Genomic DNA, 17610 nt, shown 5'->3' on the forward strand with positions numbered 1-17610 from the left:
AGCACTGTGGCTCTGGGTCTAACAGCCTCAGTTGTAATCTTGGTTCCACCGTTTTCTACCTTGGTGACCTTGGGCAACTTCGTAACCTCTCTGACTCTCAGTTTCCTCACCAGGTAATGGGGATGACAATGTTATGAACATAAAATGTGATACTGAATCAACGTGATAAAGAGTTCTCCCATTAAATGTACCATCTGGCATATGGAAAACATTTAGTATATTTTAGCTATAATATTATCATTAGTAATCATAGCATTAGAACTGCTGCTAGTACTGTTACTAGTGCATTTTGCATTAATGGAATCCAGCTTGCTTTTCTGAAATTTGTTATAGCTTTTTAATACTATACTAATACATAAAGTCTGATTTAAGTCACATTCCCAACATGTGCCTAATTAAAAGTACCACCTTAAGATGCATCATGTTCTCACTTGTATATTTCAGTGTATATTAGTAGCATGAGAATTTGGGCACTCTCTAGCACAATGTCTCTCAACCTTTTTTTCATCACTACTCCTCTGAGGAGCCTTTAAAGATGTTCTTTTTATCTATCTCTTCCATTGATTTTTTTTTTTTTTACTACAACAGATCTATATATCTGTTTATGTACTATGGAACTTTAGAGGGCTGTAAACCACTGTAATATCTAAAAAAATTTTGTCCCTAAATAACAGATTTTCATGCCCCTGGAGGCTGTATCACCCCCCATTGAGGATGCAAGATTTAGTGCAGAGGTTCTCACCTTCGGGCATTTTTGCCCTCTCAGGGGACATTTAGCAATGTCTGGAGACATTTCTGGTTGCTTCAGTTGGAGGAAGGTGCTACTGGTGGTATCTTGCAGGTAAAAGCCAGGGCCCAAAATGTCAGTAGTATCGAGATTGTGAAATCCTGCTCATTAAAATTATGGTAAAATTCTAATGTATTCTGAATAACCCAGCAATTATTGAGGGAGGTGAAAATGGACTGTGTCAACTCTGAAGGCCATAAGATAAAGAAAATAGCAGAAGTTGGGTTCTTGACCTTTAGGTTGAACCCACGAATAATGTGATTACTTGTAGGAAAAAAGGCCATTTCATTTTCCATTGTTGTTGTTTTCAGTAATTTTGTGTCCTTTGCTCTTCCTGTCAAATATGTGTAAAAGTGTGTATAAACACTTCAAATATATGTCAACAGCTTTCTGTTTTCTAGTTTTTGTATGGATATGTCTTACATTGTGAAACAGATGAATTTGTGAAAAGTAGTTTGAAGTCCTTTTCTGAGTTGTGTTTTTTCCCCTGATTTCATTATATTTTGAGAGGCTTGTCTTCATTCCTAATCAATCCTCATTTGACCTGGCTTCTAACATTGTTGCTTTCTATGTAAATTTAGCACCCTCTCTGGGTTTCAGAGAATGGGGACAATTTATGAAAGGGTACAAATTTAGGTGTAAAGTAAGATGGCCTGGTCTTTGATGGATGTGGCCCAGGTCACGTGCCTAGAGCCCCTGGCTCCCCTGTGGTCCCTGTCACACTCATGTTCCCTTCTTCTGCTGCCCAGAGTTGGCATCGAGGAGCCCTCCGAAGAGGACCAGAACGAACACCGCTGGCAGTACTTCAGGTGACACAAGGGCTTCCTCAGAAGCAAATTAACCAGGCCTGGCTTTTTTTCCCCCTCTCTCTAACCTGAGATGTTTCTCTTTATGCTATTTGTCTCTTTCTTTCTTCCTGTGGGCACGAGTCCCTTGCCCCTTAAGGGGCAAGAGGTCTGGTCAAGTCTAATCGTTCTTCTACCCTTCTCTGAGTTGATTGATGTGTTGATGTTCCTGACAGTCTGTCCCCTTCCTCCCCATTTTGGACAGTTTTTGTCAGCACCAAGGCCAGAGTTGACTGACTAGCTGCTTGACAGCTGAGCTTTGTGTTAAGAGTAGCCCATTTTCAGAGCCACAAACACTTTCCGCACAAAATCCTGCTTGTGATTTAGTAAACAAACCCTTTAAGTCATAAAGAGTACTCGAATTTTGTATTTCAGCCATGACTGGGATATGGTTTACATTTAAGCACTGATGCCATTTGAGTTTTGAAGTATGGATTTAAAAAAACAAAACAAAACAAAACAAAACAGAAGATCGTGAAAGACTTTTCTAATGCAATTTGTTTCTCAGTGACCAAATTTATGACAGATTATGCTTAAGGTGGTGATATTGGGCAATCAGAGTAAAGACTTTAATATTTCTTCTTTCTTTATCGGCCTTTTACTGGCATTCTTTCTTCCTGATCTGATTCTGGGTGCTGGTAGATAAAGCAAATGCAAAATAGACTTGAAGTCTGTTCTTCTCGTGAAAGTGTTTTACTCTCTGAGGACAGTGGTGAAAGCAACAGTACCTGTCATGGGGCATGAATTTGGGGACATTGCCAGGCCCCAGATGTAAACTGTTAATGACATGTATACAATTAATTGAAGCATTTAAGATCTCTGGATTCACATTTTTTTCCTAAAATACACACACAAAGATGTTCATATTAGAGACCTGACTGTAGGTACCAGTTAAGTTTCAGAGGAAACCCTTTTCTTTGAAATATCCAACCTTCAAGGAGGAAGGCCCTTCCAGCAAAGTACAAGTTACTATGCTTGGAACATGAGAGAGTTCAGATTCTGATCAGTTGTTTAAGATTTGATATGAATGCATGTGTCTCATATTCCCCAAATTTATTTAGGACCCCAGCCGTTCAAATTTTAAAAAACCCATCTATTGATTAAAGTAGAATGCTTCTAAAATTTCAGAGATTTTGTGGCATTTTATGTGGTGGTTAATCAGAATGTACATATATCAAAAGGGAAATGATTCATATCCTATATTTATTCATTCTGGAATGAGCACATCAGTATGATTGCTTTTTTTCTCATTTGGTATGGGATTACAACATTTGTCTCATTCTTAGTGAAAATAAGGATAATTCAGTTCATCCTGGAAAGAAAGACTGTTGTATGTGGTCAGATGAACTCAACCCTGATGTATTGGGACTGCTAAAATATGATGTAATAAACCAGCACAAAAGTTTTAGATTTATACAGTGGCCTAGATCAAAAGCATTGTAATAGGTAAGGAGGGAAATGTATATCATGGACAGTTGCCTGAAACTAGGAATTTCAGAAAGTTAGAGAACCCCAAGTCTTCTGAGGCATTATACTTTAAATAATGTACCTGATCTTTCTTGCTACTCAGCACACCACCACACGCCCTGTCCCAAGGGTGAGGCCCTTTGTAGGGATCTAGTATCATCCTGGGGGATTGGTCCAAGGATCCCTCAAGCCTGCCAGAAAAGTAATCATTCAATTGTCCTGAAGTAAACAGCCTTGAATGGGGAAAGAGCAGAACTCCATCTGTGTCACAAGGCTCCTGGTCTGTTTTCTTCTGGCATTTAAAACCCAGTAGTAAACCTTTCTCCTGTTTAGCACTTAAATCAGTAGCAGGGACCTCTGAGACCCTCCAACGGGCCCTCCTGCATTTCTCTGTCTGTAGGAGGGCCCTGGCCAGTCTTTGGAGGCTCTGTGTGGTCAGGAGTAGGGCTGCATGTCAGGCAGGTAGTTGGTAGAAAATGGCTACAGCAAGGATCAGAGCTTCCATGGAGGGAGGAAAGAACAGGAAACGGGGGTGCTGGGTAAGACTCTGCTCAGAACTGTAGGTTTCCAGGGGACATGCACAACCAGATCTGAAGATTAACCACATGTTTCAATAACATAAAATTTTTCTCCTGCCCTTCATTTTTAAGAGAAGAAGCTCAATGAAAGATTGGAGGATTTATCTGGGGGAAAAAACATGTAATTGCTAGACTCTATATCTACCTATTTACGTATTTTAGCACCTTACGTCCATGAATCTTTACAATTTGTTGTTTTTAGACCCTGGACTAATATGAGATCCTGAATCATCATTATTAGTAAGTTAGATTAAATCAGAGAGACAGAAATATTACTCGTGTATCAATATTTGTGAAACATTTTCACCAAAAATATAATTAAATGTTTGTTTTAAATTGTGGAAAATTTTAAATCTGCGAAAAAGCTGATAGAGCAATGAATATCCAAGTTCTAACCTGAATACACCAATTGTTAACATTCTGTCATTTTCTTCTTTCTCTTTCTCTCAGCCATTTCAGAGTGCTTCAGAGTACATTATAGACATCATGACTTTCTGGCCCTAAAATACTTCAGCATGTATCCCTTATGAACTTAATCTTCTCATGATCACAATACTTTTAGTAACTCAAATTTTATACACACATGTAGGATCCAGGATCCAATCAAAGTTTCCTTTGGCTGTCATCTCTTTTTTTGTTATCTTTTTTTAAAAATTTCAGGCCCATGGTGGCTCTGTGCCCTCTTCCTCTGACTGACTTGGTTGTCATCTCTTTAGTCCTTTAATCGAGGATAATCCTACTCTCCTCCTTTTGATTGCTTATGACATTGAGGTTTTGTTTTATTTTTTTAAGGATTTCCAGGATTGCATTCAGTTCAGTTCAATTCAGTCACTCAGTCGTGTCCGATTCTTTGCGACCCATGAACTGCAGCACACCAGGCCTCCCTGTCCATTACCAACTCCTGGAGTCCACCCAAACCCACGTCCATCGAGTCAGTGATGCTATCCAACCATCTTATCCTCTATTGTCCCCTTCTCCTCCTGCCCTCAATATTTCCCAGCATCAGGGTCTTTTCCAGTGAGTCAACTCTTCACATCAGGTGGCCAAAGTATTGGAGTTTCAGCTTCAACATCAGTCCTTCCAGTGAACACCTAGGACTGATCTCCTTTAGGATGGACTGGTTGGATCTCCTTGCAGTCCAAGGGACTCTCAAGAGTCTTATCCAGTACCACAGTTCAAAAGCATCAGTTCTTCTGCTCTCAGCTTTCTTTATAGTCCAAATCTCACATCGATACATGACTACTGGAAAAACCATAGCCTTGACTAGATGGACCTTTGTTGACAAAGTAATGTCTCTGCTTTTTAATATGCTGACTAGGTTGGTCATAACTTTCCTTCCAAGGAGTAAGTGTCTTTTCATTTCATGGCTGCAATCAACATCTGCCGTGATTTTGGAGCCCAGAAAAATAAAGTCAGCCATTGTTTCCCCATCTATTTCCCATAAAGTGATGGGACCAGATGCCATGATCTTAGATTTCTGAATGTTGAGCTTTAAGCCAACTTTTTCACTCTCCTCTTTCACTTTCATCAAGAGGCTTTTAGTTCCTCTTCACTTTCTGCCATAAGGATGGTGTCATCTGCATAGCTGAGGTTATTGATATTTCTCCTGGCAAACTTGATTCCAGCTTGTCCTTCTTTCAGCCCAGCGTTTCTCATGATGTGCTCTGCATATAAGTTAAATAAGCAGGGTGACAGTATACAGCCTTGACGTACTCCTTTTCCTATTTGGAACCAGTCTGTTGTTCCATGTCCAGTGCTAACTGTTGCTTCATGACCTGCATACAGGTTTCTGAAGAGGCAGGTCAGCTGGTCTGGTATTCCCATCTCTTTCAGAATTTTCCACAGTTTATTGTGATCCACACAGTCAAAGGCTTTGGCATAGTCAATAAAGCAGAAATCGATGTTATTCTGGATCTCTCTTGCTTTTTTGATGATCCAGCAGATGTTGGGAATTTGATCTCTGGTTCCTCTGCCTTTTCAAAAACCAGCTTGAACATCTGAAAGTTCACAGTTCACGTATTGCTGAAGCCTGGCGTGGAGAATTTTGAGCATCACTTTACTAGCGTATGAGATGAATGCAATTATGTGGTAGTTTGAGCTTTCTTTGGCATTGCCTTTCTTTGGGATTTCCAGTCCTGTAGCCACTGCTGCTCTACAATCTGGAATTTTCGGATTTGTTTTCCTCTTGACTAGAGATAGAGAATCATTTGAGTTTTGGCCAAAAATAATGTAAAAGAAAGTTATGCATTTCTTGTTGCATCATATCAGGTGGTGCATCTTGTCCAGCTGTCCCTCGTTATTAGTGATGTTAAATTTGACCACTTTAGACCCCAGGTCTTGCCACTTGTAAAAGCACTGTTTTCCCTTTGTAACTAAACAAGTAACCTGTAGAGACTTCCCTGGTGGTCCAGAGATTAAGACTCTGCCTTGCAATGCAGGGGACATGGGTTTGATTCCTGGTTGGGGAACTAAGATCCCACATGCCCCGGAGCAGCTGAAGCAGTGTGCTCTACAGCCCAGTACACCACAACTAGAGAAGCCTGCAGGCCGCCACTAAGACCTGATGCAGCCAAATAAATATTTTTTTTAAAGAAAGCCTTTAACATCATATGAATAGTCAGAGTCCCAACAGCCTTTTACCCATGGGTAAAATTATACTCTGATGACCTTTGCTTGAAGCAATTATTACCCTGTGAGTGAAAAACTGGTAATTTTCTAATCCTGTTATTCTTTTCATATTTTTGAGGATTATATAATAGAGAAGAACTTTCAGAGAGTTTCAGTGTTCTTTTCTATGCTGGTGAAGTGAGATATCTCTCCAATGTCTGAGTAATCAGTTCAAGCAAATTTTTATTTAATATATGTGGGACTACAGAGTTGTGTCTCTGCAGGATCCCAGCAAGAATCTCAGGTGTTATCACTGAGGTGGCAGAAGGTAACAGACAGTTGTCATTTTTTCTGTAGAGGAAACAGTGATGCTAGAGAGACATGGCCAGAATTAGTATTGCCTTGGCCAAAAAGTTCGTTCAGGTTTTTCAAAACGCAAGCAAACTTTTTGGCCAACCCAGTACTTATTAGACTGCACTAATTCATTAGCCACTCACCACATGTGTCTGTTTGAATTTAAATTGTAATTAATTAGCATGAAATAAAAGTTAAAATGTAGTTCCTCAGTCCTATTGGTCACATTTCAACTGCACAATGGCCACATGTGGCCAGTGGCCTCCATATTGGACAGTGTATATCTAGAAGACCACCATCATTGCAAAAAGTTCTACTGGATGATGTGCATCTAGAATAACTCTCAAGTTCCCCCAAGCAAAAATGTCAAGCAAGTTTGAGATGAGGTTAGGATGGACCTAATTTTGTGAATTTATTAGTGTTTTCCAATGTTTTATGCTCCACTGTTTGAATTCTGGCCTGGCCATATGGGCACAGGCTAAATAGATGAATTCCTCTTACATTGCCCAGACTTGAATGAAAATAGTCCAAACCTAGTCTTTATAAGCAGGCTTTCCTGGTGGCTCAGATGGTAAAGAGTCTGCCTGTAATGCAGAAGACCAGGGTTTGATCACTGGGTCAGGAAGATCCCCTGGAGGATGGCACAGCAACCGCCTCCAGTATTCTTGCCTAGAGAATTCCATGAACAGAGGAGCCTGGTGGGCTACAATTCATGGGATTGTAAAGAGTTGGACACAACTGAGCGACTAACACTAGTCTTTATAAGCAGTTCTTGTTAAACAGAATTTATTTTCGTTCTCTTCTCCTAGAAGAGGTTAGTGGAAAGAATCGAGGGGGCTAGATTTCATCTGGCAGCTTTTATTATGTGTGGCTTTGTCTTCTTCATTGTAGGACAAGGCACACTTAAGACTTTTCTTATACCCAGAGGCTTCCTATTTCATCTCGGCTGATAAAATCCATTTGTTTTATCTTTACCGGTGTGGAAGCCACTTACAAAGGCTAATGCACATTTTTCAGAATTTGTGATCAAGAAAGGAGAGACGATCTGGGTGGATCTGAACTGCTGATGCTCCTGCCTCCACAATAGCCTGTCCATGGTTAGACAGAGGGCTGCTGTGTCACTGGGCATTCCAGTAGGCTGTCTGGCAGACAGACTACTGGTAACCCATGCTCTGCCCCTCTCTGAGTCTTTACTAGGAAACTCATCTAAGTAAATGAGTCTGCCATGAAGTGGCTCCATTCACTGACAGAATCCGCAGAACAAGGCCTAGTATTGGACTTTCAGCTGTTGATCTTACAGATGCTAACACCATTTAGAGGACTTTTCTCTATGAAACGTTCATTAAGAGACCCTCAAAACCGGTGAGAGTTAAAGATCAACAGCTAGGAATTCAGTGTGACCTCTCCTCTGGTACGTCAGACCCTTCAGGCACACTGAGGCTCTCTCGTGTGACCTCTGTGGGTAGCTAGCCCTGGTGCCTCGGAATTGGATGAATTTCACATCCAAAAGTCTCTGAAAGGTTTGATGCTCAAAAGTCCCTGGCTAATGTCCAACTGTGAGGCCAAGCCTCCGGGCCTCAGAAAGCAGCCTGTAGACACAACAGAGTCCATTTAACTCACTACCAAAAGCCCATCAAACTTCAGGTCCCCAGGGAGGAAATCTGGTGCCAGGTACATTACAGGTTTTAACTAAGTGCTCAGAATAAGATCTGGCATTGTAGGCACTCAGTAAATATTTGCTGAATACATGAATTCATCTTGTAGTTTTTAAACTTTGCCTTCAGCAAAATATAGGGTAACTGTTCCCTTCCCTTCTGTACCTCCCTGTCTCCATCTGGGGGCACAAACCTTGGCTTAGTGCTTGGCAAGCCTGGAATAAGGCAGGGTAGAGGTTGCATTTGAGAAAGGGGTACATCTATGTTGTCTTCTATTCCTTCTTTGCATTACTCTCGTTTCTCAAGATCTATCCTGGACATCACAGGTGGAGAAGCGGGAGGGAGAGGAGAGAAAATAAGGCACACATGGGGCTTTGCATATCCACTGTCTGTTCATCGCAGTCAGCGCCCTGGTTCCAGACTACAAATAAAACCCCTGGTCAGGGCCATTTGGCAGCTCTCTTCAAACTCCGGTCAGATGTGCTGAAAGCTGTGTTTCTTGTTTTCTTTTTATGATACCAGCCATTGTTTGCAATTCCTCCTCCAGGGGATCCTCCAGACCCAGGGATCAAACCCACGTCTCCTGCGTCTCCTGCATTGCCAGGCGATTCTTTACCTGAGCCACCTGGGGAAGCCCCTGGAGGAGGAAATCGCAACCCACTCCAGTATTCTTGCCTGGGAAATCCCATGGACAGAGGAGCCTGGTGGGTTACAGTCTGTGGGGTCGCAAAGAGTCGGACACGACTTAGCGATTGAGCACACATTCTTTGCAGTACTGGAGGGAGAAGTGAACTCCAGTTCTGTTTCCTGGATTCCAGGACTGTTTCCTGGCATCTTTGTTTTCTCCTCCATTGCCCCCATATTATCAATGTCATCAGTACTACTGTTCTCTGCCTTAAAATGAGGAAGTTTCAGGGATAAAGAATCAACAGATGCGTAGAGCAATAGTTGGTATGTTGCTGCTAAGACAACGACCCTAGTGCTTTCATGGAATTCGTTATTAGTGGATTTTGCCACCTTGCTTTTTCTTTCTGTCTTCAGTTATTGATTTCAAATTGTGAGTTCTCAGGTCAGGTGGAAGGGAGGAAGCAGCAGACAGGAAGAGGCAGGACCCACCTTTGGCTACCTAGGACCGTCTGGTGCAGAAAGGCAGGCAGACAGTTTCCTGCTTCTACCGTTCCCCAGAGGCCTTGCTTAAGGTGTTAGCATACAGATTGATTACCCAGCCTACCCCTGGGTGGTACAACTGCTTTCTCATAACTTTCTGCATGACAGCCTTCCCCTTCTTTTAGCTAACCACTCGTTCCACCTTGGGAAGGTGGTCAGCCTCTTAGCTACTTTCAACCGGCCTGGCTGCCATGGTCCAAGCTAACACTCTATGTTTTTCTCTCCCTGTCTTTCTCCCTGATGACTTACAGAGTTGGTGTCGACCCAGACCAAGACCCACCACCCAACAACGACAGCTTCCAAGTCTTACAAGGGGTAAGTCACAAAAGATGCTTCTTCGTGGGAAGGTGTTATTAAAAATAGCTAGAATTTATTTGAGCATTTACTACATGCCAAGCAGTTTACATGGATTCCCTCATTGTGATCTTGAGAACAACTTTATGAAGCAGGAACTGTTATGCCCAGTTTACAGATTAGAAGTTTGAGAGTCAAAGTGTGTCTCTGTGATCAGACAATTTGAAAATGATGGAGCCAGGATTTGACTCCAGAGTCCCTGTTCTCAAACAGCTTATTAAGGGGCCAAAATGAGCATTTAACCTGACTCTCCCCTTCCCAAAATGGATACATTGGCAATTGGCTCATGGTAGCTTGTTCTGGGAAGGAGAAGGATGGGATCAATTTTCCAGCCCAGGGAGCATGAGCCAGAAAGAAGGGATGCTGGGTGATAGCTGGCCCTCCTGCTTCTCCAGGGTCTGGCAGCTTCCATGGTCCCATAGTAGCAGAGCAGCAGTCCTCAGCCCCATAGGCAGTGAGGGCAAGAGCCCTGTGTCTCATCTCATGTGATAGCAGGGAACAGTTCCTGCTGCTGCAGAGAATCCTGATGGAGACGGTGCTGGGGGATGGGGGAGAGGCATAGGCTGGCTGTTGGTTTTGCCATCTGCTCTAGTAACTCTGGCAGCATCATGAGGTGCCCCAAATGTGAGGAAGTGGACAACGATTTCTCATCCATAGGCGTTGTCTAGGTCAGGAATTTGCAAGGGGCATAGTGGGGACAGCGTGCCTGGTGCTCCATGAAAAAAGCTGGGGTCAGTCAACAGCTGGGGACTAGAATCTTCCAAAGGCTCATTCACTCTTGTGTCTTGTACCTGGGCTGGAAGACACAGACTAGGACTGGTGAGCAGGATGCCTGTGAATGCCTGTGATGGCTTCTCCTTGGCCTCAGGGTGTGGGACTTCTGACCTGATGGCTCTGGCTTCCAAAAGCCCATGTCCCAACAAGTGAGGTGGAAGCTTTCTGGCCTTTTGTGGCCTAACCTTGGGAGTCATACAACATCACTTCCAGGACTTTCTCTTGGTTATGAGTTGCTCAGGCCAGCCCAGATTCAGCGGGAAGAGATAGAGACCATCCCCTCTGGACGGAATAAGCATCAGCGAAGCGGCAGCCATGTTTTAAAGCTGGAGGAAACTACCCAGCAACACTGCCCCCCTGCCTTTCATTGGACACTTTGGAAGAGTACCCTGTGGTTAAAGGTCCCATGGGACATGGAAGTGTGTGCTTTTTGGATATGGGAGTGGGAACTCATGGTTCGAAATTCCAGAGGCCAAGTCAATGGCAGCAGGCACCTGGGTGGTTTCAGATGCAAGAGAGGCAATGTGTCTGGGGGTGCATGCTCAGCGAAGCAGAGGCAGAGTGTCACCCCTGTTGTAGGCCTGGTGGGGTGATTCTGCCTCCAGGTTTTGCCCCTTTCTCAGGCCAGCATTTCCTGGGCAGGCATGGTGGGGGAAAGGGAAGTTATGATAGGAGCAGAAATTTGCTTCCAAAATGTTTCTCTTTGGCCTAGGGAATGAAGAACTATTTTGTTCAGTGTTGAATACCCAGTGCTGAGCACAGTGCCTGGCCCATGGGGGCCTTGATTGGTATTTGATGGGAAGATGGGGGAGCAAGAGTGGCACAGGGTGTGGAAAGCTCCATTGACCATGTGCATATGTCATCTGCAAAGCCATATCAAGTGTTTGTTTTCCCTTGTCAGCTTTGAATCACACTCATCATTGCAGTTAATCCTAAATCGAGTTTGCATGTCTTAGATTCCCTAGGATCTTCTAAATAACTCCAGCAACCACATCAGATTTTAACAAGTCTCACAAAATGTAGTGCTGTGTTGGGCCCAGGGATGCCACCACAGCTTTCTCTGAGGTCTTTCTCTGTGAGGGTGGTCACAGCCTGATAGGCCATTCTTCAGTTGAGGCCCCATAAGGGACCTCTGAAAGTTCTAGGCATTTTGGGATGAACTTTCAGTGAGCTTCATTGGAGATTTGGTGCCCACTTTAATGGTGCTCCAGAAGACCTTTGCGACTATATTAGAATCAGCCATTGTGCCACTTGGGAATATGTGGTTTCAATGAGAAGTTCCTTTGGAAAAGTTGCTATTTGACTAGAGCTTTAAGTCCCTGGTCGTTCAGATGGTAAACAATCTCCCTGCAATGCAGGAGATTGGGGTTCAATATCCTTAGTCAGGAAGATCCCCTGGAGGAGGGCATGGTGACCCACTCCAATTTTCTTGTCTGGGAGATCCCATGGACAGAGGAGCCTGGCAGGTTACAGTCCATAGGGTCACAAAGAGTTGGACACAACTGAGCAACTAATGCTTTCACTTTCACTTTAAGGACTTTAGAAAGTAGGAGTTCAGAAACTGTGCCTCTTGCAGCTAACTTAGAATCTAACAGTTTGGGTATCTCCAAACTTGGATCTGAGGAAAGCTGGGTGAAATCCATAATGGACATCCTTATTTCACTGAAAGGAAAATAATGGCTGTGGTAGGATACACCACATCCTGCCTATACCTGTGGCTAGTCAAGATTAATTTTGTAAGAAAAGCAGGTCACTGCCAGCTAGATAGCCAGGGCTTGGGGCAATTTCATCTTGACAGTTCCAAACCAGTCAACACCCTTAACACCCCACCATCCCCCCACCGCCTGCCCTTTTGCTGTTTTCAATTGCTCCTGCCTCTGGACTTAAGCATCTCTCAAAGGAAATATGTGAAATGGTTTGATTGGTTCCATGTAGCTGAACTTTAGAGAAGGCAATGGCAACCCACTCCAGTACTCTTGCCTGGAAAATCCCATGGGCGGAGAAGCCTGGTAGGCTGCAGTCCATAGGGTCGCGGAGAGTCGGACACAACTGAGTGACTTCACTTTCACTTTTCACTCTCATGCAGGAAGGAAATGGCAACCCACTCCCGCGTTTTTGCCTGGAGAATCCCAGGGACAGGGAGGCTGGTGGGCTGCCATCTATGGGGTCGCACAGAGTTGGACACAGTGACTGAAGTGACTTAGCAGCAGCAGCAGCTAAACTTACTGTATCTCTCAGAGACACTGGGCTTGTAGCTAGACTTACTAACAGACTTGCTGTGGAAATGTTTAAAAAGCAGTGCATCCTAAGTGCTAAGGGTTTTGGCAGTGCATTTAGTCCATACAGTGATAGCTAAGGTAGCACCCCTAGCCCCAGGGTGAGCCTGGGATGCCATCCTTTGGGCCAATTTTGATCACACATGTGACGGTCACTTCTGCTGCACTCCCAGTGGTGCCCCTTCAGCTGGCCCTAGTCAGGAGCTGTGTCACACCTTCCCTTTAACTGGCCACCTTCTAAGCCTCATACATATTATGCAGAAGGCCTTTTGGCATTTTGAGTCTTTCTGTCAGATGGGGGAAGAAAGGTGAACTTCAAGCATGGTTTCTCAGGTCACATTCTGAAAAATGACTCATGCCCTCGTGCAGAAAGGGCCTCATTTCTCCACGTCCTCCTGGCCTGACCTTGTTGCTCCAATAAGCCATTAACAATAGGGCTGGGAGCACTCAGTGGTCATGAGAAACCAGTAAAACAGAGAAGTAAATGGGCTTCTCATTTTTGGGTGAAACCCTGGGTTCTTGCAGCTTCCCCTGAACTGGATCCAGGTCACATGCTCAGTGTTGTCATGAAACTGAAATCAGAGATGGGGAAGGTCCAGATGTTTGTTCCCCATTAGAAAAGAAAGGGCACTTCTCTTTACCTCATTTCTAAATGATCTTGCTAAATGAACAAACATGCAAACAAAAAAGTGCTATTTGATGGGAAAGCACTTTTTATAAGGAGCACCGTTTTCCTCACCAGTGCTAGAAGCCTGAGGTTATAAACAGAGTCATGGCTACAGAACCACAGAATATTAGCTCATGTGGGCGAGAGAAGGGAGCTGTTGGCCAGAACTTTTGGCTCTGGGTGAGGGAAGCATAAGAATATTGTGGATAGACTTCAGTTTCATGTCCCTGGCAAGTCTGACTCATTAGAACAAAACAAAACAAAAAACTCTGTTGCCTTGTTTCTCTGGAGGTCTTGGTGACTTTGCAACCAAAACAAAAACAAGCCCAGCTGGAGGCAAGCTGCCTGGGCTTGGGGGTGGCCTCCCAACCCATTCAAGAGGGGATGTTTTATGCTAGACACAGCTGAGATTTATGTTGGCCTGACAGGCAGACACATCATTCATTTCCTTCCCCGAGTTTACAAAGCATGCTCACTGATGCGGCCGATGTGGAGTAGCTTGGAGCATGAATCTGAATGTATCCCGCCTCTGTCATCTCTGCAGGACAAGGTCACAAGCAGGATGTTAGTGGAATGTGGAGGAAGGGAAACTGCTATGTTTGTTGTGCCTGTGTGTGTGTGACTGAAAACTGCCAAAACTCAGATATTGTACTGACATATACCTTTCTGGGCAAGTTGGATTTGTTTGTTTCTGGGTCCTTCCCCCAGCTTCCTTCCAGGCTGAAATCTGATAGCCAGGCCCTTACATCTTTAACTTCAGAACAGTTGCTCAAGTGCCTTTGCTCAGATTACTATTCTCTGACCCCTTTCCCCATGACACTTTTTCTTTTTTTGATTGTCTCCCATCGTGGCCCCCAGTTTCCCTATCTTTTTTTTTTTTTCTTAGAAGTTCAAACTTGATTTATTCATTCATTTGACACATATTTATTGAGCATTTGTTATATTTCAGACATTCTTTCAGGCTCTGGGAGTACATCTACAAACAAGACAGATGAATCATTCTCCTTAAGGGCTTGGTGACAGTGTGATGAAGGATGAGGGTAGAGAGTGGCAGAAGCGAGATCGTAGAGGGTCTTGTCTGCTTCTCCACAAGGTACCACAGGCCTCTCCCCATTGTTCCGAGTGTACCCATGGACGGCAACCTGGGCATCACCAGAGAGCTGGTTAGAAATGCAGACTGTCAGGCCACATCTAGACCCGCAGAATCAGAATCTTCATTTTAGCAGAGGGCCCAAGAAGTTTGTGTGCAGTTTATAGTTTGAGAAGCCCTGGTGAAGGCAGTGTAGAGCGCTTTGTTGTTCAGTCACTCAGTCATGTCTGACTCTGCCACCCAATGAACTGCAGTACGCCAGGCTTCCCTGTCCTTCACTGTCTCCAGGAGTTTGCTCAAACTCAAGTCCCTTGAGTTGATGATGCTATCCAACCATTTCATCCTCTGTCATCCCCTTCTCCTCCTGCCCTCAGTCTTACCCATCATCAGGGTCTTTTCCAATGAGTTGGCTCTTCACATCAAGTGGCCAAAGTTGAGCACTTAATTCCCTGTTTTTAAACCCTTTGTTAGCCCTTCTGAGAAATCTTGGACCCCATCGTTATCAACTATGTACTTTTTAACTTTGCATTAGTGTGCTATCACTGCTATAACAAATTACCACAAACTCAGTGGTTTAAAACAACACAGTCTTATAGGTTTGTGAGTCAGAAGTCTGGTAAGCTCTACTGGCTTCCCTCTTTCAGGTTTCTCAGTGTCAAAATCAAGGTGTCTGTGGGGTTGGGCTCTGGGGGAGAAGCCATCACCAGGCTCGTGCAGGTTGCTGGTAGAATTCACTTCCACATACTTGTAGGACTGAGGTCCTGTTTCCTTGCTGGCCATTGGCCGGGAATCAAGCTTAGCTCCTAGAAGTACCCACATTTCCTGACTCTTGGCCTCTCCACCTTCAAAGCCAGCACTAGCAGGGCAAGCCCCTGTCATGCTCTGAACCTCTCCTGCCTCTTCCCTCACTACATCACTCTCTTGCCCAGCCCACCCCCTGCCCACTTATCAAGGTCCATGTGTTTATACTGGGCCCACCTGGAAAACCTTAAGACCCTTTTGCCAAGTAACATAACACACTCAGGCTCCCGGGATTAGGATGTAGAAATCTTTGAGGGGAAGGGCAGTATTCTACTACCTCTCTGGAAAAAAAAAATAAGCTCTTCTTATTATTATAGTGACCTTAACATAAAAATATATACTTTAACCATAAAAATACAATGAAATATAACTCTGCCCAGAAATCATTATTCATTAGTTCTAGAAAAATTATTTCAAAATAGGACCTGTGGCCACTGCCCAGGTCTTTAACCTGCTTTCTTTTTCTTCACCCCTACACATAGGTCTGTCTGTCTTCTCCTCTGGAAATGTGCTTCTCAAGTGGCTGGTGTGGGGTCTCATTCCTCTTTGTGTTTGGCAGCACTGAGCATGGGGCCTGGCACACAGTAGGTGCTTAATGAATGCAAGAGAAAAGCCACTCATAGTTTTATGCTCAAAAATTTGGTGATAAGCAGAGCTGGTGGTATTTGTTTGCTGGTGGGGATGTAGGTTTTGAGGAGGATGTGGTATGAGAGCAAGTCCCTGCATATTTTAGGATCACCTGCACCCATACCAACCCTGGCTCAGAGCCCGTAGCAAGGGCTCACCAGTTTGTCCATGGTTACCACCCAAATCTTGCTGGGAAACAATTGTTGGCTATCTTCTGGGTCAACTTAAATCAGTCCTGTTCCAAACAGATCCTCCCTGATTTTCCCAGAGGCTTTGGGGAAGAATCCAAATTCTTCCTGTCCAGACACCCTGCTTATTTAACTTATATGCAGAGTACATCATGAGAAACACTGGGCTGGAAGAAGCACAAGCTGGAATCAAGATTGCTGGGAAAAATATCAATAACCTCAGATATGCAGATGACACCACCCTTACGGCAGAAAGTGAAGGAGAACTAAGAGCCTCTTGATGAAAGTGCAAGAGGAGAGTGAAAAAGTTGGCTTAAAGCTCAACATTCAGAAAATGAAGATAATGGCATCTGGTCCCATCACTTCATGAAATAGATGTGGAAACAGCATCAGACTTTATTTTTGGGGGCTTTTGGAGTGGTGATTACAGCCATGAAATTAAAAGACGCTTACTCCTTGGAAGGAAAGTTATGACCAACCTAGACAGCATATTCAAAAGCAGAGACATTACCAACAAAGGTCCATCTAGTCAAGGCTATGGTTTTTCCAGTGGTCATGTATGGATGTGAGAGTTGGACTGTGAAGAAAGCTGAGCACTGAAGAATTGATACTTTTGAACTGTGGTGTTGGAGAAGACTCTTGAGAGTCCCTTGGACTGCAAGGAGATCCAACCAATCCATCCTAAATGAGACCAGACCTGGGTATTCATTGGAAGGACTGATGCTGAGGCTGAAACTCCAATACTTTGGCCACCTCATGCGAAGAGTTGACTCATTAGAAAAGACCCTGATGTTGGGAGGCATTGGGGGCAGGAGGAGAAGGGGATGACAGAGGATGAGATGGCTGGATGGCATCACCGACTCGATGCACATGAGTTTGGGTAAACTCCGGGAGTTGGTGATGGACAGGGAGGCCTGGCGTGCTATGATTCATGGGGTCGCAAAGAGTCAGACACGACTGAGCGACTGAACTGAACTGAACTGATAACCATGCTTCTGGCCGCTTCTCTTGGAAAGAGACGTGTTTAACACCCCTGTTGCAGTGCTGCACCTTTTATTTGCCCTGAATTTGTAACCTTTCAGGGTTGATTCTTAGTGTCTTACATTTGTGCAGTCACTTTATTTGTGGACTGCAGGCATATCTCTTTGTAGGCCGAGGAAAAAATTGCTTAATTTGCCTTCAGAAAGAAACCTTTCCCTTGCTTTGCTCATTTTTATTGTCCCTCTTGGGGCTTACTTATATAAGTCAGTCTCCTGTAGCTTCCTTGAGGTGAGATGGCAAGAACTTAAGTGTTACAGGTGATGAGAATGCATTGTGGTTTAACAGTGCAGAGGTTAGGATAACAGAATAGAGGTTTTCCATTTTTATCGTTG

The 17610-nt window shown here is 44.0% G+C and overlaps 2 protein-coding genes across 3 annotated transcripts in view; one reads left to right on the top strand and one right to left on the bottom strand.

Moving 5' to 3' along the window:
• SLC9A7 (solute carrier family 9 member A7) overlaps positions 1-17610 on the top strand; it is a 174962-nt gene that overhangs the window by 139770 nt on the left and 17582 nt on the right. The window contains exons 13-14 of one of the 2 annotated variants that reach the window (XM_070290264.1): positions 1537-1596; positions 9712-9775. In XM_070290264.1, coding sequence (XP_070146365.1) covers positions 1537-1596; positions 9712-9775 — 124 coding nt within the window. The remainder of the gene's footprint in view (positions 1-1536; positions 1597-9711; positions 9776-17610) is intronic. The other variant, XM_070290263.1, reaches the window with a different exon arrangement.
• CHST7 (carbohydrate sulfotransferase 7) overlaps positions 1-17610 on the bottom strand; it is a 76860-nt gene that overhangs the window by 13542 nt on the left and 45708 nt on the right. The window lies entirely within an intron of this gene.

Source organism: Ovis canadensis, chromosome X (genome assembly GCF_042477335.2).
Source record: "Ovis canadensis isolate MfBH-ARS-UI-01 breed Bighorn chromosome X, ARS-UI_OviCan_v2, whole genome shotgun sequence".
NCBI lineage: Eukaryota > Metazoa > Chordata > Mammalia > Artiodactyla > Bovidae > Ovis > Ovis canadensis.